The sequence below is a fragment of the Homarus americanus genome, unplaced genomic scaffold (assembly GCF_018991925.1).
Source record: "Homarus americanus isolate GMGI-L3 unplaced genomic scaffold, GMGI_Hamer_2.0 scaffold11022, whole genome shotgun sequence".
Classification (NCBI taxonomy): Eukaryota; Metazoa; Arthropoda; class Malacostraca; order Decapoda; family Nephropidae; genus Homarus; species Homarus americanus.
The window spans coordinates 888,742-912,610 of NW_024737068.1; the positions used below are offsets into that span (position 1 = coordinate 888,742).

Here is a 23,869-nt window from a genome sequence, read left to right on the forward strand (position 1 = left end):
TAAAGATATATCATAATTATGACCGAAGACAATGGAAATATTTCTTTAGTTAAATGTAAATATGAGAAAGATCTGGGTGTTTAAGTTGATAAAAACTGAAGGTCTCAGATCACCGAGGAAAATGTGAATGGACCTTATAAACTAACTGATAAAGGAAGATCGTACACTTATCCAGATGGTCAGTTTCAAACGAGTTGTGAGAGCTGTAACATGGTGTAACAGTCTACCAAGTGTGAACTATACTGCAGCAGTACTGGAGGGGGGGTACTGGTTGTGTAGTGGTAACACGCATGCCTCTCATTTTACGTCCTGGGTTCGCTTCCCGGATGGATGCGAGAAATGTTATGAGTGTGACTAGCAAACATGACAGGAGTTCTCCGGGTACTCCAGTTGCCTCTTGTACTAACACTGGACAACAAGGGACCTAACAAAGAACAAACCACCCGAAAGGCTAATAAGTTGAAAATTGTAAATAAAAAGGTAAATTAAAAAATAATTAACACTGGCATATGTTCAGGTATAAACATGGGCTGCTAATTCGCCCGAGCGGCAGCTTGGAAGTTGGGAAGAGGACGTCTTAATTCTATTTATTTGAATTTATCTTCTCTAGACTCCCTGACCAGACGTAGTGCACATAGTACGATTACAAAATTTATGTCCTCAGACAAACATCTCCACAGCGATCATTGGCGCCTTGTCTCATAGCCTACTCATTAATTCAATATGAACTTTACTGAGCGGTCTATATAAATACTATAAATGGTGGATTTTTCTGTTGTTTATTTTTCTACAGATAAAGTTCGTCTTCTCATTGATATGTTGGCTGCTTGACCCGCATTACCGAGGTGTTAACACAGTCGTAGGGGGAACGTCAACATCCATATTATTATCAACACCTTTCAATCTATCCATTAATGTGATTTCATACTTGATTTATATATTTATTTGTCGGAAACAGGAAACTAGTGGCTTGACTCATTTCCACATTATTATTATTCAATTTTCCCTCCTTTCATAGTGTTGGTGTTAAGAGCATTTCTAGTTTACAATTCCATACCTGCGTTGTCTAGATACATGTTGAACTGTATACATGCATTGCCTATATACATGTTAAACCAATTGTAAACCTGTGTGATGATTTTACCGGATATTGTTACCATTATTATTATTATTATTATTATTAATTTATCGATAATATATTTCTTAATAACTATTGCTAACCATTTACTCATAAGTAAAGTTATTCGCTTTACAAATTATTATCAAGTCAGTTTTCTTTTTAATTAATATTCTATGGCATAATTTATATTTTGAAGCTTTTAGACAAAAATTCGAGTCACCTGATGATTCCCCCCCCCCCCGCCCCCTGGGTTAATTCACCTTAAGGTCAACTAATTATCATTATCACATGGGATAAGCTGAGGGGCTGATCTTCAGGTGATGCAATACTTTATCTGGTAGCAGTTTAATAAGGAAGCTTCGTATCACAAGGAAGTGACATAATAAAATCACTGTATTCAAAAGTATACGTATAGAAGCACTGGGATAGATATTTTATACTTGGACATAAAAAAAAATAATAGCAAATAGGTCACGGAAGAGAAGTTAACAAGAGTGTACATTGCTTGGTGTGTATCCGAGAAACATAAAGAGCTTCAATATCAAGTTAAATATAGAACGGAAGTTGTCAACCCTTAGGCTATTCTTCAAGGCTTACACAATATAATACACACGAATCTATTTCACACCTTGACACCATATATACAGCTGTTGTAAGTTCATGTTTTATTCTGATTGCAGTATCTTTCTTCACTCTTGCATCCGGTATCGCGATCACTCTGGCATTATAAATACTATGATGCATGTTTGGCCAAGTGTTTTATTAGTATCTCTGACATCACTCCCAGTTGTTGATCTCATAATAGATTATTTAGTTTTATACAGACGTCAGCTTCACTTTTCTTTCGTTTGTATCTTATAGTGGATAGTAATTCGTGTTAATATAATCATGGTGGTTTATGAATGCCCTCGTGAGTGGTTATGTCACGCTGTTTTAATAAAGGCGGCGGACAGGAGCCAAGCTTAGAAACCAAGCTTAGAAACCATCGTCTTATCGCCTGGACGAGACTGACCCTGACTTCTACTTCCTTTCAAAATCTAATTTAAAATCATATATTATCTGATAATATAATTTACTTATAAACATATATAATTACACATAAGTTATTTTTTCTAGATTTATGAAAGAGAAATAAGTTGTTCCTTATGATGAATTATGTTTTTTATGATCCGTTGAAATAATTCGGACAGAGTGTTGTTGATCAGCGTCAGAATCTCAGTAATGGCGGACGGAGGGGCTCACACGATAAGAATCAGACACGTATTTTAAGCCATTTTACCCTTTGATATTATTGGTAACCTCTATAAAAAACAGTATATGAGAAAGCTCTCTACGGAAACGGGTAAGAAAAATATTAATATGGTTGGAGTCTTGGTGTAGAGGATGGTAATACTAGTTGTGGTGGCAAGCTTGTCCGAGAGGTGAGTCAAACAAATTCTCACCTGCAATTGCTGCGTATATTAAAAGAAATAAACTCTAGTACTAATACATTCAGTACGTAGTTAATATTAATTAGGGATTTTCACCAAATTATATTACTATTAGCATATTCAGGGTGATAGGATTAGTTATATGCATGACACAAATAGACGTAATATACAGGATAAGTTGGGAAATATTTTATTGTTATTACTCATACCCAGTTTATCTCTTAGTGTTAGTAAACATTTAATACTCATTTAAAAAGAGGATTTTAAGTAAGTTATTTAATTCATGCAACTAGTAATCTCTGTTAGGATATTACAGTACTCAAAGTTTCATGTTTAGTAATATTTTAAAAGATTTGGTTGAATTTTAGTTCGTAATGTCAATTATCTGTGAGGAATGAGATTTTAATTTGTAATTTAATATTTAAAGATGAAGATGCATGATGATGTTGCATGTAGTATTAGATTGTGATTATGTAGAATGACCTTTTTTCCTATTTTTTGGGGTGTTTTTATTGTTATAAGTTGTTAGTTTTCATGTGTAGACGCCTGTGTTAGTAGGATATGAAGAAAACACTTGACCTGAGATTTATTAAAGGAATGGCAAGTAAGCTGTGGCCTCCGTGCCTTCACCGAGTGATTGAAGACAGATCACGGCAGAACTGTACGTGATTTTACTAGACAAACATAGTTACGGAATTTTGGAATTACAATACTTAACCTAACCTGATCTAAGCTAACCTAACCTAATCCCCCCAAATAGTGTTAGGGTGATTAATCGTTAGATGAAATAACTTGAGCTGGAGATTCTTCGTGATATACAAAGTTCAAGGATAATTTTTTTTTCATTTCATCACGGCCAACTAGCCATTACCCGAGTGAAAATCTAAGTTTGTCTCCTCCCTGGGTTTGCAATTTGTGTGATTAAAACAAATGTGTTATGTGGAAATTTTTGAAGTAACAAAGGAATATATTTTATTTAGCTAGCAATGTTTACAAGATTTTTAATGACATAGGGTTGAACTATCTTATCTTAAAATTTGTAAGTTAGGGACTTGAATCTTCATGAAAAATTGTATTGGGTAATACTTTAGACATCGGACTCAGTAGAATGAGCCAATTTAGTGAAAATTTCTGAATAAAAAGATACGAGTGGAGGAATTATTTTTAAGAGTGAATACAGTGTGTGCTACCCAGACCACTATATTCGTCTTCCTCCTCCTGTTGACAGTATATGAAAAAAACCAGATTGACCCTTACCTAACCTACCTAACTTAACCTAAAATAGATAACATAATAAACTTTTTAATCATAGGCTGTTAGGTTAGGAAGTTCTGATTGGTTTATCTTACAGTAAATAATTTATGTCGCTATGGGAGAAAAGTCAGCACTGTGTAGTTTTGAGTTTTGGCGACTTTTATGTCCTGACTGCTAATGTACATCACACCCGCCATGTCCTGCCAGCGCCATTTTCATTGTTTATATGACCATACCATATACAGGAACTCTGCCGAGTGACCTACTTTGTATGACGTATTGGAGATGAGATGAACCGGCCTAACTTATTTATGTAGCAGTGGCTGGAAATGTGCCACTATATGAAACAGTCACTGGAAAACATTCCTATTTATAAACAGTCATCATGTAAACAGTGTAAATAAGAGTCAGTGGACCGTAAATTAGTGTTCAGAACGAAAATGTTGCCAAAATATTGTACCGGATACGGTAACAAAAATTTTTAATCCTCGTTATTTTTTTTTCTGGAGGTATGAAAGAACGTGTTGTGTGTAGAAAAATTTCAGCCTGAACTTGTTTGTTATAACCTGAACGATTCTCCCAGAGTACTGTAGTGTATTACCCCCCCCTCCCACCACCAGATTTGGATTATAAACATTTGAATAAATATTGTGGTGAAAATTCCAAAGAAAACAAACCATTATTAAGTCTCGTGTTGTTTCTAATGTTTATGAGTTTCTTCTCAGCAGATTGAAAACACGTCAATTTAAAGCCAGTACAGGTGTACAGTATAGGATTTTGTGATGATGAGGATGAGTTTCGTGACACATTACTGTACATTGTGGTGACTCCATTATTGTACCACCAAATTTAATCCACTAAACTTTAACTGAATTACCTAAAAAAAAAATCTGATATTGTTTGATTGGGTTTTATTTGTTAATTCCTCTGTTTAAGAATATTTTGAACATGATTTTCACACTCACACAAAAGTAAAAAGCCAAATTTTAAGATGACTACATAGCTCAATAACCTGCAAGAACTCAGTAACTAGAGCATTTGTTTTAGGATGTTTATTAAAAAGCTGATGCCTAATAGATTAGATTAGGTGTCATTTTATTTAATACAGTGTATCCAAATACAGTTGAACAAAGTATAACAGTTATCCAAAAGAGTCCCAAAGTTAGCAAATCCTGGAAAACACACATTATTTTGTTTTCCCTTCATAATCCTACTCCCCAAAAACCAGTGGTGTGAGTTACCAGTTAAGGCAGAAGGTTAAGAGATTTTGCTGCCACTCAAGACTCCTGTACTGTATCAGATTCCATATTGATGCATCACCTACAACATATCCAGTCATACAAACTTCCAGGGGAGACACTTCTCTATTCATTAGTGGTGGAAGCTAAGTGCTGCTGTCTAAGGAGAGGGAAGGATATCCAGGAAGCATTAATGAGCAGTAAAGTACGGCATCAAGTGGTTTTTGTGGGGTCGGATTATGCTAGACTGTGAATTGACGGGGCCAGACCTGACATGGGGTGTTGGGGTTATGTGTTGAAAGGAGAATTAATGAAGGAGTGTGAAGAAAAATATTAGTTACTCTCGATTCCAGCCATATTGCATTATATCATGAGAAATGGCTGATAAGCGTGAAATAATATATATATATATATATATATATATATATATATATATATATATATATATATATATATATATATATATATATATATATATATATATATATATATATATATATATATATACACACACACAGTATATATTTTATACTTGATTTATATGATAAGTACCGGTAAGTAGTGACAAATTCTTGGGTAGTGGTTTATTTTTGTTTATATATTTGTTTGTTTATATGCATATGATTCCTATATTCCACCTCACAAACATTCTTAGGAAATATTTGACCCTGTTGCTCCCCCCATCATGCAGACCCCACATCTATGTTCCATTATTTGTCACAAGTTTGCTCTCCATAATCCTGGCAGAGTTTCCCATCCAAGTTAGATGGCAGAAGAATGAATCCTTGCTGCTTCTGTCAATTATTATTCATATTTTTCTCTGTTCAATTAACCACTCAATTATGACTTCTCTCACAGGTGTGCAGCTCTATAATGGCTCTGTCAGAAGGCTTGTTAAAGCTCAGATGGAACAATCATGAAGCTACCTTTTGCCATATCTTACACAGACTTCGTAGTAAGGTGGGTCATCCTCTCGTCATCATTACACGATTTACACTGACTTTTCCCCAGATATAACTCAGATTTATATCACAATATTGAGAGAGTATTAATGTTCTGAAAGTGATATGTATTTGTGTTAAATTGAGTAAAGTACAGTACTAAATTCCAGCTATTTTTTCTTTTCCCTCAGTTATGATAAAAGTTGACATTAAGAAAACTTTGATAGTTTTCAGTCATTGAGTCTTCTACTTTTTTTTTTTTACTGTTTAATGTCCAGATATGAAAAGAAATATCCAGTAGTTCTTATTCATCAAAATACAAAACTATTTCTGTATTGTAATGTTTGGGGTTTACACTGTGGTTAGGCTGTACTCTATTGTACAGTACGCTTTTCTTTTACAGCCACGTTACTCGGATGCAACTCTGGCATGTGAAGGTCGTCTCTTCATGGTCCATAGGCTTGTGCTTGCCACATGTAGTGACTTCTTCGATGAGATATTCCAGCAGACACCCAGCGACACTACACGGGCAGTGATAGTGCTCAACGAGGCACGTGCTCAGGATGTGGAGTGTTTGCTCGACTACATGTACTGTGGTCAGGTGAGTTAAAGAGACTTGATGAGAAATAATATAAAAGTTTGTTTCTGGAAGGCCAAGAGGAGTGCTTGAAATACTGTACAAGGGTGAGGTTTTCACGGGAGATTTTTTCATTCTCCATCATACAAAATGAGGAATAAAAATAGGTGAAAATTTATCTCAAGCAATCACAAGCTTAACTCTTTCTAAATAATTTATGTACATTTTTCTAAATAGGTTAATGTGCGGCAAGCTAACCTGGCATCTCTGCTGAAGACGGCGGAATGCCTCAAGATTAAGGGTTTGGCTGTTCCTGAGGCCAATGTGAGCACATCAAGTAAGTTATTTACATTAGACTGTATTTCTGCCTGCGTTATTTACTGACATCAGAAAGTAATTGTTGTACCCTGTTACAGTGGTTGATAAAGAATTTCCTCTGCATTTTATTGAGCATTAAAATATCATGCGGTAAACTTTTGAGACTCTTTTTGTATGTACCTAAAACTTTATAAACAGATTAAAAACAAACTTATGAAGAAAGATAAATTATGTATAAATTCAAAAAGTGAAATGAGGAATAAGATTGACTACTGTACTGTAGATCATGGGGTTCAGTTTAAGGAGGGTAAAAAAATATTTTCAAGTGAGACCAAGTTTACACAAGCCATAATGATGTACAGGTGGTGTCATGTAAGACTTCCTTTATATAATTAGGCTCTATTAAAAGGAAACTTTATTTTTATACATATTTTGATTTATCAGATGCAAAGCGCAATCAGGAGCATTCACCTTCACCTGACAGTCCACCACCACCCAAGAAGAGGAGAAAGAAGAAAACATCTTCTCCTGTAACATCATCAACGACCACGACAACATCAGACTCACTCATTGTTCCATCTACCCCTCTAACATCATCACCATGGCACACCAACAGTGAATCTCCAAATTTCAGCAGCCTGCAAGCTTCCACAGCCCCACCTACCATCCCCATTAGTTCTGCCTCATACACCCAACCTCTTCAACACACTTCCACTTCAGTTAGTCAGTCCCTACCTCTGACTGTTCCTTTAAAGGTAGCTGTTCCTGTGACAGATGTAGAGAAGGCCAATCAAAAGTCTGGTTGGCTCCAGATTGTGTCATCTATGCGTCAGGGATCAAATGAAACCCAAACGACCCCAGATGGCTCTAATGTTAGTCAACAACAATCACATCAGCCCCAAAAGCAGAACTTGTCCCACTCCAAGAAAAACAGATCTTTGCATAAATCTTCATCCATGGACACTCACCCAAGCCAGTTTCTCCAGGTATGAATTAAAGATTTTCTCAAGATGTTAGTTGTAGTACCAAAATACTCAAAGTGTTTGTTTGTTAAAATATTCCTCCTTGATAACAAACAGCAAGGTTGTCAGTGTCTTCAGTATTCTTAGCACACACAACTTAGTATCAGTTTAACTTGTATCTAGTGGGCTGTACATTGGCATTTACAATGGAGATTTTATAGAACTTGCACATGAATTATTGGCCTGAACATCAGCTTATGGAAAGGTTGAACAGTGCATGATTCTTGATGTAGACTTTATGGGTCAGTTATGCTCACAGAATTATGCACAAATGAGTTTTTCTTAATAAAGACTCCTTTTCATAAACATTGTGAAGACTTTTATATCTAGTTGCTCATGATACAAGACTGAAATTTAGTTTTCATATTTCCATTTATACAGAAAGTTAGTCATTTGTCCTCTGTTTTATCCCCCTTAAATCCACGTTTACTCACCTTCAGACGGAGATTAAAGAAGAAGTGAAAGAAGAGCCTTTACCAATACCCTTGGGACCTGATGATCCACTGGCAGAGGATGAGAACAGCTGGGAGGACTCGGAGCAGAACCAAGAGTCAGGAGATCGTCCCATGTACCGGAGGATACCTTCACTTTACCCTCCTCCAGGACTGCACCCAGTGGTGTCAGGCAGTGGTCTTACTCACACCACACCTGTGTTACCACTTGGACTGTTTCGTGTGGGATCATATGCTGTGGTACGTGTCATAAACAATCAGAAGTAAATCAGGGGAGGGTGACAGTACAGTACATGACCCTGTAATTATTTATTTGTTGATGATATTTTCACCCTAGGACTTGATTTAGTTATGTGCAGTGCCTTGCTCGTTCATTAATCAGTATTTCAAGATTTTAACCCTCTTGTGCATGCAGTAGGTTTTTAAGTTTCTGTGACCATGACAAAATTCACATGGGACCACTCATGTGTAGTCTGGTCATCTTCGTTCTGAGGCTAATTTATCCCACAAGATTTTATTTTTTATTTATTTATTTTTATTATTATTACTATTTTTTTTATATATTATTTATACATCACTGGCTTCATTATGTTTTGGCTTTAACATAAGCAGAAAAAAGTAAGAGGAGAATAAGACTATATTTTTTCTTCCAAATAAAGGAAAATAAATTACAGTATTTGTGTTCCCAGCATTATATCTTGGATATTTTCTCACAAACCTATCAAGGTATTACATAGTTATAGAAGCAGAATTGTATGAGCTTTCCAACAGTGGCTTTGGATTTTTGATATGACTAATTGTGGGGAGGATGAAAGAGTAGATAAAGGGACAGTTCATCCATCCTACCAGCACAAGTGACTGGAAGCTTCTCTCGTAAGGTCATGCAGTCACTTATAATTCATGGAAATTTGATACAATTTTCTACACCGATAAACATACAGCTACCCTATGATTTGACATGATTTGCGTCATGATTCGCGAGTGGGTTAAAAAAGACTGACTGCTTTGGTTCATTTGTGCATTGAATTTTGTTATGATATTAATTGTGTACTGTACTTTAGTTTTTTCGTTTTGTGACAATAGCAGTACCTTATTATTTATTTATTTTTTAAAGTACTTATAGAAGATGTAAACCTTGAGAGTTATACTGAAGAAAATAAGTGCACCTGTGGGTTTAGGTCAGAAGTACAAGTACGTATATACAGTAATTCCCATATGGTGGCAAAGTGTTAACCTAGCTTACTCAACCTAGTCATTTGTTCATAATAATAGAATCAAGCAGCTACATAATTCTGGATGTGTCTATTATTGTTTTTATTATGATCTATGAGAAGGAAATGTTGTATACAATTGCTTTTTGTTGCAGATTAGAAAGGGGTACACAATAACTTCCCTTTGACAGTACAGTAACTAAATTCACCAAGTAGGTATTATTCTTCAGGTGAATTATGACATTCAGCCTTAAACCTTTAGTGGTCGATTGCTGGAAAATTTCTGGGTGACCGCCAGGAAGAGAGGGTTGAAAAGAAAATCTAAATAGTATTGTTTTGTAAGAGTTATTTGGTTTTATCTTTGTTATATGGAGTTGATATTTTTTTTTTTTAGCAAGTACACATTAATTTATTGTAGAAAATTATAAAGATGAGATGAGAGAATATTGTATGATATTTATGGTTCTCTATTGGGTGATTTCTGTCCTTTTACCCTCATAAGGAATGTTGTAGAGGTAACTTTGATAAACTTCGACATAACTCTGATGATCGATTGATAACTACTCACTCACGGTACTGTACTTGTTTAATATTGAAATGTGCACCTCAGGCAAATTAGCACGTATGATAGGCTGGCTAGGGATCAATATAGCCACAGGTAATCATTGAAATGTGGTGAAAAAAATTATTACCCAGCAGTTGTGGCGATCGTCCCGGTGGGTCTAAGGCAGTAAGCGTAGGAATCAGCCTTTACCCTTAAACTGTGCTATACAAATTGGTGGCTACCTCAGCTGTGTGCAAAAAATAAATCAGCTCTTTAAAGTTTAAGGTTTACTTTATATAAATGTCAATGTGCAGTACAGTGTAACACAAGGAAAACACAAAATAAGATAAGTGCTTTCATCTTTAGTAGGACTGGCAGGCTCGTCATGTTGCTTCCACGAATTTCCTCCAACAAGTTTACAGTGCTGTAATGATGTTCCATAACACAAATATAATACAATATTACTAAAACTCAGGACTATATTTAGGTCTTTTAAGTGTTTGTTTACATGAAAACTCTTATGGACACGGACAGATTATACTTATAGGAAAATATTCGTTTATTGATTCATTTTTCTTCGCTGACTTTATACACTTTTATACACAGGTCATTCTTTTCACTTTGACCACCACTTTTTAGTATTCTTTTAGGATATGAAGCTCCGTAAAACAATCTCCAGTACATAGTGCATCATCACATTATGAAATGTTCTGCTATTTTGATGGTGCAAGATATGTGGGGCTCCTGTGCTTGGTACCTCCACTGTGAGAGGATGACAGGCAGGTACAATGTCTTCCATGATGTAAATCAAAGCCCTGACTGAGAGGGGAAGGAGGTACCCACGAAGGGCTACCCAGCTGTTTGTAACACATCAAGCGACGCACAGTTTATTTCATGGCGCGAAAACGTAAAACATCAATTGACATAAATAGCGGTCAAGCGTGCGTCATCAATTGACACGGAAATCAGTTTAAGGGTTAAAGTGTTAAATCTTCCCCAAGCAAAATCTGCTTTATTCAGGGGGCTGTCTGTGCCCTGAGGAGGTGTAGGGGATTTTTCTTGTCACAGACAAGTACTGTACAGTATTTTTCATTAAAGATATAAAACTGAGATAGACAATTATTCTGCATTAAAGAATTGATATATACTTGCAGCAGAGTGGAGGACAAGCATGGGAGAACACAGGCCAACTGAGACAGTCTCCAGAGCCAGGGAATCATGAAGTGTTGCCCAGTGCCAGTCAGCAGGCTATGGTAGGCCTCACACCACTGTAGGCTTGGCTTAGCATAAGGCTTTTGCTGGTGATCCTTGAGCATACAATTATGTTATATACAGTATTAAAACTCTTAGTAGCATGAAGCACTGTAAAGAAAAGCCTTGTGTTTCTGGTAACTCATAAACCTGTACTTTCATAAGTTTGTATGTACATTTTGCACGCATACAGTATATGTTTCCATGCATATTAACTAGCCTAGAAGACATGCACATATGTAGATAGATGTGTGGCACTAAAAACTTATTAGTGATACATGCTTTTGTGACTAATATAATACAGTAATTTTGAAATATAAATGAATATAATTATATTCTGCCAGTAAACTAAAATTTTAGGGGATACAGTATTGGGTTGTGGTCTTTAAAATTTTTTAGTACTGTATCTGTAATGCTTGTAGCACCTTTAGGTTCTGTAGTAATGCATGAGCTATAATTTTTTTTAGGGATATCTATGGTTTACTATTTGGTGATTGCCTTCCTTTCACTCTCATCAGTGTAATTAATCCAGTGAGGAATAACTAAAGAATGTTGGACCAGACACACTTACCAATACCTATGTACGGCGTGTCTTGAAATCATTATGCATGAAATCTGACCCATATTTTTGTTTTGAATTATAGCATGACCTATCAGTTTGGAGTGTTTTTTATACCCTATTTACCTAACTTCTGTATTAAAGGTTATGGGAAATGTATGGGAATGGAGAAAAAACATTGTGGAATTAGAAAAAAAGAATAGAATAAAGAGATTAAAAGTATTTGTAATAAGGAATATAATTGAAAGACATTAAGTTAAAAAATATATTGATTTATGTATTGTATTTATGGATTATTTAAAAGTATATGGATTTGGTAGAAATGTAATGCATGAATGAGTTAAATGGAGAGTTGTTTTTATACTGTCTTAAAGCTTTTACAGAGAGAGAGTGGCAGAGAGGAACTGGTTTATACAGTGAAAGTGGAATGAGAAGATTGTGTGATGTTACCATGACTGTTCAGTATTTGTGATATTTTCATGATTGTTCAGTATTGTGTGTGTAATGCTATCATGGATGGAACTGAAAGAAGCATAGAAACAAGAGGAATAGAGGGGGAGCTGAATTTTGTTTGATGGGAGGCAAGTCAGATATTGTATACAAATTACACTATGGTGGGTGATGCTGGGGTGGAAAGTTACAGATGATGAATAAGTATAGAAGAGTATCAAAGGAGAAAGAGATTATTAAATATGAATAAGAAGTGAAACAAAAATTATATTAATGATAACTGAGGATAAACGTTCAAACACCAAAATTCTGTTTATAGTAATGTATTGATCTTAATTTCTGACCCAGTTACTGTATTTTAAGATCAAAAGTGGTCTTCTTATTTATGATGTCAGGAGTGCATGGAATACTCGTGTTAGACTTGAGACATCTTGAGCCTTGACCCCTCTTGACACCCTCTTCTTTTCCTCCTCCTTCCTCTTCTTTTTCTTCTGCTTCCTCTTCTTGGGGTAAGGTTATGAATTAGATGAGTAAGTGAATCCTCTGAGAACAGAAACCATATTGAACTTAAGAGAGGAATTAGTGTTTTTCGTGGTGTTTGAGGTGAGAACAATGAGTAGATACAGTCAAAGCCTAAATATCCAAACTCCTCGTGCAGACTTCTAAAAGGTTTGTACTTTTGAACGCTATTGAGGCCAGATTGTGGTTTTGCATTGAAAAATAGCTTTTAAATGGTATTTGTATACAGTTGATATATAATATACAAATACTATATATACAAGGATGTAGAAGTGAAACATAAAAAAAATTGTGATAAAGAGTATTTTTTTTTTAAGGCATTATGGGTTATAGCTACATGCATGTTGACATTTTTTGTCCGTCGTTAGGCACTGAAATCTTTTAAAATTTGAGTGAAATTGCAGCAATACACAAATATACTCGCACTATACATGGTTACGTAAGTAAAATGTAAAAAAAAACGTGATAATGGTACTGTATATGCATGTCAACGCTACGACTCGATTACATGGAAATAGGCAGCCTTTCACATCATCATTGCTAAAGCCACTCATACGCTGCTGCGTCTAACTCTGCCGAACTTGTTCCGTGCAATGATTTACCCTTGGCCATGCCCTTGTTTGTTACCACAATTTCAAAAGGGAGAGGTTGTGAGATAACCAGACAGAGAGGCTGCAAGAGACCATGTAGCTTGGAGAACTACCATCAGGTAACCCACAAAGGTATGGAAAAATGACCATAAAGGTGATGATGATGACTTAGCAGAGAAAAGAGGCTCATGAAGTGTAAGTTTAATATAGAGAAATTGGTTTTGTACGGGTCCTCATGGTAAATTTTTCTACTTTCAGGACTTGGGTCTTAATCATCTGGTTGGTATGAACAAAAAGGGATCTTCTCCGGTAAGAATCATCAGTAACAGTACATCTCACTCTACACTGTTTATACATTGGTTTCATTCATAATAAACTTTAAACATCATAGATATACCATTAAGGTGAATACAAATGACCCAATGATTTATTACAGAGCCAGGCTACAATGTCTCCTAAGCTGATGCCATACGCCATGTGCTCCAACTGTGGCACCAACAACACTAAACTTTGGCGACGTAATGATAAAGGTAGGAAATTGTTATGTGAGAAAAAGAGTTATTGTAGAAGTTATAAAGATTTCTGTATTGTTATTACAGTAGAAGTCCAAAAATCCGGACTGCTTGGGGATTGGGTTGGTCCGGATTTTCGGATTTTCCGGATTCTCAGGCAGTACTTTTAAAATTCAAATTTAATGAAGAATAAAGAAGAAATGAACAGGTACATTTTGATAGTTTATTCATTTGCAAATATAGCTTGCTTCATTTATCAAAACGAGCAGTTTTAATGAAAAAGCTGTGAATTCTAAATTTTATTCTTTGCCTTTTATATATCATAAATTGTAGACTTTCCAATATCGTATGTTTCCATTAGAACAGTATTGCTCACACCACGTTCTGGTTTCTTAATTATTTCAAGTTTGTCACTCAATTTCAATGTGTTCTTCTTTCTCTTCACACAACGAAGTTTATCTACTTTAGGAGCCATTATTATGGGCTTGTACAGTACTCTGTAAATGGAAAGAGTAGGACTCAAAATATTGTTATATTACAATGGTATTCTATTCATACTGTGCTTGATATAATGCATTCACGGAAATGTAATATTTTTGCTGAACGTACGTATTACAGTGGAAAGTGGGATAAAATCGTGATGAAAACAATGACTTTCGCTTTCTTTCGTTCAAAAGATGTTACCGTAATCGCTTTTCGAATGGTTTTCAGTTCAAAAACTGTTGTATTACAATAATATTCTATCCTAATTGACTTGAATAAATACTACGATACCATATTTCTGAATATTTTCATTAAAATCCATCAAAATCATTTTCCTTGTCATCGTCTGCAGCACCAAACAGCTTCTCCCAGTCCTCTCTTTGAACAGGGCTAGAGGGTACGTGTTTTTCGAATCGTTTTCAGTTAAAAAACTATTACATCACTCGTCTATTTTACCTAAACTGCGCCTGAATGAATATATTCTCGGAGATAAATAGTAGTTTTGTGGAAACGTGACGTATTTCAATGTAAAATAGGATAAAATACATGACGAAAACAAAAGACTTTACCTAAGCTTCCGATGTTCTTGAGATGTTACTCGTTTTTTTAATAGTTTTCAGTTAAAATTCTGATATATTACAATGATATTCTATTCATACTGTGCTTGATATAATACATTTACGGAAATGTAATATTTTTCCTGAAATTACATACGTATTACAGTGGAAAGTGGGATGAAATCATGACGAAAACAATGACTTTCGCTTTCTTTCGTTCAAAAGATGTTACCGTAATCGCTTTTCGAATGGTTTAGTTTAAAAACTGTTGTATTTCAATAATATTCCCTCCTAATTGACTTGAATAAATACTTAAATGGAAATATACAATATTTTTGTTGAAACTACCCGCGTTTCAGTGTAAAGTGTCGTAATAATAAATGGTAAACAATTTGCCTTCAGCACTTGTGTTTCATGCACGGCGAGCCTCAGTTTATAGGATGTAGAGTGTTTTTAGTGGTTTTGTTGTTCCATTACCCTCAAAAACGTGGGTGGAACTATAAACGAGGAATATCATAAATTAACGATTTCTTTGATTGCCCATTTTAAAGTGGCGACCACGTGATCGCTTGTTGTCGCTGTGCAGCTGTGGCGCTCACGCATGCGCACATGCACACAAATGCCCGCTAAAAAAAAAATCGTTTTTGAAACGTCCGGATTCTCGGGTGGTCCGGATTTCTGGCATCCGGATTTTTGGACTTTTACTGTATATGTAATCCCCCCCCCCTCCCTCCCTCCCACCCCATGTTTTGTATTTTTCTGTTTGAAGAGTAAAATGGTAATACATTTTGGCAGGTGAAATTGTGTGCAATGCTTGTGGGCTGTACTTCAAGCTACATGGAATCAACCGACCCAGCCACCTTTTCCGTACAGCACCCATGACACGTAGGAGGAATCCCAAGAAAAAGAAGGAAGCTGAGACTGCTATCCCTGAGCAGCTGGAACAGATAGTTAGTGGTAAGTCTACTGTGTGTCTCCTCCCACAGTTGTGTTTGGTGGCAGGCCCCAGTGAGGTGGTTTAGTGTAGGAGCCTTAATGTGACAAGTTATTAGCATGTTGCATTAGTAGATTGTTCCTCACCACTCCCCCCATATTCATTGGATCAAACTCATGTATACTGGGTTAGGATTTAAGCAGGATTATTTGTCTTTAATCTTTAAGTGAGAAATTAGCACCTTATGGTATAAACATTGTTGTAATGCAATGATGTTCACTTAAAAGAATCACCTTTACAACATTACATACATAAGGTTATGTGAAATATAACAGTACACTGAACCTTTGCTAATTATATTGAATTATCCAAGTGCATCAAAATTACCCCACAAGTCAGTAATTTTTACAGCTTGCCTTACAATTTGAAAGAAAGTTGTAATTTTTACTAAACATTTGTTTTGGGGTGTTAGGTGTCAGTCAGACTAGAAAGCTGAGTGTCTTAAACACTTTAGTAGCACACATGAGTTCCATGGGGAATTTATTTTGGTATCAATGTACTTCCTGTTACATGTTTTTTACACTTATTTCATGGTATTCTGCTCCCCACAGTCTTGTACAGTATATACTGTACAGTATAATTATTTTATTGGTACAGTATGCATATTGTGTTTCAAGGGCATTTACATTTGCTTGACAACCCAGTCAGTAGTTTCTGGCAGGCTGGTGTGTGGGGTGAGCAGCACACTACCCAGCATATTACAGCACTGTTTTACCAAAGTGGATTAAAGCTGCTAAGAGGATATAATCTGGATCCTTAGATGGTATAATCTGGAATGAAATCTAAGATAAATTCCTATTTTGGAAGTTTGCACTGGTAATAATGCCATTCAAGGTAATTATTGTGTGATACTTTATGCTCAGGTATATGGCACATTGAAATCCTTCAAGAGTATCCAACAATTAACTATCTTTAAACCAGGTAGTTCACTGGGTGCCATTATGTTGCTACAACCTATATCTGAGTTGCCCCTCTCCGAAGTCCTCTTATTTCTCAGATTCTGCTATACAATACCTTGGTCTGGGTACTGCTGGAGAGATTCCACTGTGTTAATGATATACTTGGTGATAGGTATTTCATGATAGTTTTGTGAAAGTATGAAAACCTATAAATGCAAACATTCTTTTTATAGATTCATCCCAGGATAAAGAGCACATACCAGAGACAGACCCACAGGATGGCTTAGCAGTTCTCAATGCAGCTCTAACGCTCAACTCACTCCTGGCTAAGGCCAAGGCACAGCAGTCTGAAGCTCTAGCAGCCCAGAGAGCAGCACCTCACTTCACAAACAAGGTCAGTTGCATTTTACCCATAAGTACTGTGTATAGATCATTTCATCTATTTAAATTTAATGATTGTATCCTCATGTTAAGAACAGGTTGGTCCAAGTATGGTATAGAACTGTAAATGATGGCCACCAAGGAATGTGGTCTTCTTAAAATTTTGACAAAGTGAAAGTTATTTGAAGAGGTGGGATAACCATTATGGATGTATGGAAAACAATTAGTGCAGTAGTTGAAGTTGTCATACTTATTATATCATGATCAATTGGTAGTTCAATATGGGATGTAGTTCTTCAGGATACAATTTCCCTGTCTTAGAAAACAGGGAACACTAAGCAAGGCTCTGAAGGGAAGTTCAGGTGGAGTGTTGTCACAGGTCTTCTCCAACTTCCCCTTAGTCATGAAGTAGGATTTCATACTTCAATGCTTTGTTGTTTTTCTTTTGTTAAAAAATGTATAGACAGTTGTTCATCTCTCACCTCTCAGTTCTCTTTGTAGTTTATCACACAAATACCTAAGCAGCAATTATCCAAGTCACATGCAGTAATCTGTATTAGAGTCAATCATTTTACACATAATGGATTTACATCTGACATTTAAATTTGATTGACAGAGCCCATCCGATTCTGTTAATGAATCTCGTCCACCCCCGCCTCTGCTGAAGATTCCTGTACCAGTACGTGAGCAAGAGTTTACAGCTCCTGAACTTCCCTTTGTGGGGCCATCTAGGGAGGACAGTCCTCAAGATCCAGGAGGAACCCAAACTCCACCCAGTCAGTCTCCTCATCCTCCACCACCACCATCACCTCCACCACCTCAACCACCATCATCCCAGGAGAATGATGAAGGCAGGATGTTAATTTCCCAATTTCTTGATAAATGAGAGGGACAAGTGCTCTCAGCCTGTGTTCAGGATTGGTAGAGCAGACATTGAATTTTCTATGAACCACATTATGGTCCCAAGTGAATGGATGGTGGGGGAACCTTTACTATACTATCAAAATTTATGTCTGGGTTCTTTAATAGAGGAAATTCCTCTTTAAAGGGTTGGGCAAACTCAGGGGAGTCAGTCATGTTATACTGCTCGTTTAAATGATTAATAAGATGATGAATGCTCAATATCACATTGAGTAATGGTAAAAAAAATTACGTATAAGTTATTTAATGTTTATGCTGATTTTTGCATGTTAGCATTTTATTGGATGCTGTATCTTTCTCCCAAGTGAAGAACAGACATCAGCTCATTATTTGTAAGATTAGACACAGTAGGTATTGCTTTAAGATCTGTATTATGTAAGCTCATGGACAAATCTCACAAGCGTCATTTTAACATTATAAGGTATATTTCAAATGCTTTAAAAATGTGTCACAGTTTGAGTGACTGAGACATATCAGTTATGAAAATTGTAATCCAAATCTGTATATGTGATACTTTGTGTGTACTATTTACAAATTAATTTTGATGGGAAGAATTTGTATAAATGAACTTGTTTGTATAAGATTTAATGATTTTAATCAATGACTAGTTGTAGTAGAATGTGTATATTATGAGTCTTAGCAAGTGTCAGTTATTATGCTGCCATCAAACAAACAAACACACACACACACACTCTTAACCATTTCTGCTCAAGTGAAGAGAACGTGAGTTTAACCTCTGTGTGTTATTGTCTGGGAATAATTCCGAACACAAAAACATCTGTACAGTATCTTTTTTTCTTTTGTTTTCTCTCTTTCGGTGTGTCAGTACAATTGATGTTACAGAAGATTGTTTGATTTATGATAGATTTAACTCAAACACTAAATACTTTGTTCGGGTTTCCGGTCCATGTTTAATGTTCTACGTCAAAATGTAGCGATAAACTGTACTGCGACTGTTCTTAGGGGTGTTGACAGTGGCACCTCAGGTTTTTTCTTTTTTTAGACCACACTGTGTTCTTTGTCTCAGAAATGATATTACATAGAACAAATTACAAGATTGTTATGCAGTGGTTTTGATGCTGTAAACATTCATTGTTTCCCACAGTTACTTCCATATTGCTTGAATATATATTGTACTGCTGTTCTTTCTATTCTCTTAAGAATGAAGTATGCTTGTGTCTGGGTAATGCTCAATATATTATCCTCAGTCTACTTAAACTGTTTGCTTTAAAGTTATTTTGTGTGTGTGCGTGTGAGATTCTTTCTTTATTGCCAGTCACTTGTTGTCAACATCGTTTGTAGAATGGCTGAATAGAATTTTTTTTTTTATTAATTTTATAGTTAATATGCTTGATTAAGGTATAAAAAGGCATATCTACATGTCATATAAAGTTATGTCATCTTTACTTGTTATGTACAGCGTCTGGAATCCAATGTAACATGCACAAAGGTTTCTCTTCGTACGTGAGGAAAGTTTTCATAAAGCTCCTCAGTTAAAGGGAGATACATGTAGAGTCTTGTGTTTATACCACTTGTCTAGATTGTGATTTGGTTATGGAGGTAATGTCAGTTTACTTCTGCACATCCATTCATAGAAATTTAGATGTCGGGTTTTAACTTGTCAGTGCCTACTCATTCTTCACACTCTTTAAAAGTTATGTGCTTACACAGACAGAGGTGCATGCTGACGTGTTTGCAGGAAAACACTCGAACACTTGCATGTTTTACCATTGATGTGATGTATAAGTTGAAGTACCTGAAGAAGACTCTGCTTAATGAAGGTTGTGGTAATGTGTGTTGTTTGGCTGGATGAAATGAGTGATCTGATGTACACTTCCACATAGTTGAAACAAGTCTATTTGAGATTGATGGTAGACTATTTTTCATTTAAATATCGTATTTGATGAATTGCCATAAGATTTTTTAGTGCTTCTGTTGTAGTCATGACCTTCCAGAATTACTTACGTGGCTTCGTAAACCATCCCCAGATAAAGAAAATATTCATTTTTTTGTTATTCACTTGTTCAGTTGAAATGTGTTGAAGTGTTTTGGGTATGTGTGTGTTTGTGTATGCATGTACATTTATGCTTTTATTTGTGCATTTTGTGCCAAATAGGCCAACTTTGCTCATGCAGCTTAATCAACATATTCTAATACAATATGTCTTAACTAAACTGAATCTCAAATTTGCAAAATAATACAAAATTTATGCTTAGTTTCATACCAACTTTTTTCTGAAGTGTCGTTTGTGCTAAATGCATCGTGGTGTGGATTGTATTCACTCAAAATATTATTAATCACAGATACCAGTCATGTGCTGCATATCCTTGTATGCCTACTGTGTATTGTATCATATAGGCTGTGACCCACTTCTTGGCAGGTCCCACTTCATAGTAGGTCTCACTTCATAGCAGGATGATTCTTGGCAAAACTCCTACACATCTCCATCCCTCTTTTTTAGTTATGTCTCATAGATTCTCCGTACTTTATTCTTCTACCTTGTCTCGGCTCTTATTTGTTTCTACCGCTAATATCTCTTATACAGTATAGGCTCTTCTTAGTTATTCTCACATGTTCCTCAGTACTCTTTTCTTACTTTCATTATTTTGTACAACAATAACAATACAGGTAATGGGGGTATTACTTCTTTCCCCATTCTGGTAACTCTACATGTTCCAGAATTACTCCTCAAGATTTATCCCAACTTTTAACATTTTCCCACCTGCTTACCTTCCATTTTGATACACTTTGCATTTTACATATTCTGTACTGTACAATATTTCAGTGAGGGGCATCTTTCATTTAAAATTGGTATGTACATATTTTAGAAAGTACTGTACAGATTAAGTTCAATTTCAGTTTTGCTTTATTTATACAAAAATGTATTTCAATAATATGCCATTTTTCATTATGTAGCCACCTGTTTTTTTTTTTTTTTTACAAACAAATATTCATTCTTTTTCTGCAAGTACAATTTCACTCATACAATAGCAAAACCATTTTAGAAATCATATTGGCATGTGTTTTTTTATATTTTATTGTACCTTCAAGATAAAAATATGACATGTTCAGTGACTGTAGTGTTTGTGTTGACTATACATGCACTGCCACTGATTGATTTATAACAGCATTTGTAATACATCTGTGTAGCTTTTCCAGTTTAACCATTCAAGATGACAGTCATTATAGTTAAGATTAAGAAATTAACTGAGACAAGGAATTAATTGAGGTTGACAGGATAGAACAAGACACAAGAGGAACAGATGGAGGTATTTGTAGATGAATGTAAGTACAAGATAATTGATGTGACTGATAAGGAAATGTTAAAGAAATTATTGAGAAGGAGAAAAAGTGTTCCATATGTTGGATTTACGATGTCTCGGAACTTGAACAAATCAGATCTGATGAGCCAGCCTGCACAAGGTGGATTGTAGCAGTATCAGAAAAGACCTCTGTTTCTTGTGGCATGATCCCAAACCTTGGCATAATATGTAAGATATGAAGACCATACGGTTTTATACAATACTTCTTTAGATTATAAGTTTTGTACATAATCTTATGCATAGTGGAGAATGTTATGTATACAATTGACATTAATAGGCAGTTTTTGCAGCTTAAATTATTTCTGGCTTTCATCATTTGATATAAGAAGTATTTTCTATATAATTTTTAGTCTTATGACTTATGTCATCATCAAAGATTTGATATTAGAAGATTATATTTTGTGACACATTTCACAAGCATTGATAAACTTCATCCAAGGCCTTAGAGATGTTAATATTCAGGTTAATGCAGACTCCTAACTGCAGTACTATTTTTGGATGCAAGCTCAGTAGCACTCAAGTCAAACACTTGGACTTGTGGTTGTTGAGTTATTAATAAATGTTAACAACAAACACAGTATATGACAGCGAAATGAAGTACAGTATGAACCTGTGATAGTTGTCTCTTGGTTTCTGGGTATTTTATGAACTTTACATTTTGTAATGTATGGGTAAATTAACCACCAAAGGGACTGTGTAGTTCAGTAATTACATCTGACGGTTAAGGGAACTTTTACATTTATTTGCTGTACTGTATATACAATGTACTGAAATGTTAATAAGGATTCGACTAGATAATGTAACCACAAAAGTCAACAACTTGTGAGTGAGACATAACAGCAGCTGTAAAGATTGTTACTGTGTCTGGCACACTCGTCGGCCTTGACCAGTGTGTTTTTCTTATTTTCTCCTAAGTGATTGTATGTATATATTATTTTATATTAGGCTTTTCTGACTTAGTTTGATGGCCTGTTTATACTCCTGTTAATTATTAAAATTGTTGTTATGTGGGTGAGTTGTATATCATTTTGCATGAGTTATCGTTGTCGGGATAAGAGTTGCCAATTAGTTAAGCGGCAGATGTTCAAGGGAATTATATTTTTCTTACATACGGGGCCCAGGAATTGGCCATTTAAGTAGTAACCTACCTCTATTGTGTGTGTGTCTCCTTAGTAAAGAAGCAGTGAGCAAAGTGGACAACACTTACCACTGAAAAAATGTATCAATAAATTTCAGTACAGAGAAACCTGTAGTAGGTAATATACAGTAGCTGCTGGATAAGAGTATGTATTCTTATGCTTTATTTAACATATATGATTTTACGAACTACTCGAGAATTTTTATCATACATACTGAGGGTAATTCTAGCATAACTTAGAACAAAAGTTTGGCTCGTGTTTATTCCCATGTTCTGCCCAAACTCTCTCTCACCAGAGTGCGCTCCCTGTACATTAAAGTATCTGTCAACCGAAAAGTTTGGGACCAAGAATATTCTGTAAAAATACATAATTACGTAAAGTGGAAGTTATCACGAACTTGTGTCCAAGGGAAGCATGTAGTGTAAACCCTAGCACTTGTGTTCAGTATGGTTATGTTATTAGTGACTACAAATACCTGTACATTAACTTACTTCATTATTCTCTATCACTCTCACCTTTTCATCGTTCTGTTATAATCACCATATAACTTACTCCTTAAACTCACGTGAAGACAAATAGACTCATCACACACACACACCCACTTAACCAGTTGCTTAATATCCAATTTCTCTTTTTTGTTCTCATGTAATAGTTATGGAAAATTAAAAAAAAAATTACTCCATACTCTTAAAATTCGTATTAAGAATGTTCAAATCTTTCATAAGGAAGATTTTGGGTTGACAGATACTTCCCTGTAGTAGATATAAATGATACAGTTGATATTCAAGAGTTATCTCCTGAATACCTAGACAGGGGGTTGGGTAAATGAGTAGTGAAGTCTAATATTCTGTTCTTAGTTGGTTGTAGTGTATGAGTTGGTGGGGAAAAAATTACTGTACTTGTCCTCTAATTTAATTTTTATGCTCTCTCTCTCTCTCTCTCTCTCTCTCTCTCTCTCTCTCTCTCTCTCTCTCTCTCTCTCTCTCTCTCTCTCTCTCTCTCTCTCTCTCTCTCTCTCTCTCTCTCTCTCTCTCTCTCTCTCTCTCTCTCTCTCTCTCTCTCTCTCTCTCTCTCTCTCTCTCTCTCTCTCTCTCTCTCTCTCTCTCTCTCTCTCTCTCTCTCTCTCTCTCTCTCTCTCTCTCTCTCTCTCTCTCTCTCTCTCTCTCTCTCTCTCTCTCTCTCTC

At 35.6% G+C, this 23,869-nt stretch overlaps 1 protein-coding gene across 3 annotated transcripts; it reads left to right on the top strand.

Moving 5' to 3' along the window:
• Positions 1-277: 277 nt before the first annotated feature.
• LOC121872881 (siderophore biosynthesis regulatory protein URBS1-like) lies at positions 278-23,662 on the top strand. Of its 3 annotated transcripts, none has more exons than XM_042375959.1 (12): positions 281-480; positions 5,901-6,002; positions 6,387-6,584; positions 6,798-6,897; positions 7,323-7,864; positions 8,341-8,592; positions 11,262-11,360; positions 13,735-13,785; positions 13,913-14,006; positions 15,824-15,985; positions 17,155-17,315; positions 17,919-23,662. In XM_042375959.1, the coding sequence occupies exons 1-12, from the start codon at positions 364-366 to the stop codon at positions 18,186-18,188; spliced, it is 2,148 nt and encodes a 715-aa protein (XP_042231893.1). In that variant the 5' UTR covers positions 281-363; the 3' UTR covers positions 18,189-23,662. The 3 variants fall into 3 exon arrangements, with proteins under 3 accessions (XP_042231894.1, XP_042231893.1, XP_042231895.1); XM_042375961.1 differs by lacking the exon at positions 281-480 and adding an exon at positions 2,337-2,462; XM_042375960.1 differs by lacking the exon at positions 11,262-11,360 and having other exon boundaries at positions 278-480.
• The last annotated feature ends 207 nt before the right edge of the window (positions 23,663-23,869 follow it).

Excerpts from the sequence above, each read along its gene's own strand:
- LOC121872881 (XM_042375959.1), top strand. The coding sequence starts at position 364 with ATGACAGGAGTTCTCCGGGTACTCCAGTTGCCTCTTGTACTAACACTG. Across the intron at positions 6,898-7,322 it reads GGCCAATGTGAGCACATCAA|ATGCAAAGCGCAATCAGGAG; the intron begins GTAAGTTATTTA and ends TTGATTTATCAG. Across the intron at positions 13,786-13,912 it reads ACAAAAAGGGATCTTCTCCG|AGCCAGGCTACAATGTCTCC; the intron begins GTAAGAATCATC and ends GATTTATTACAG.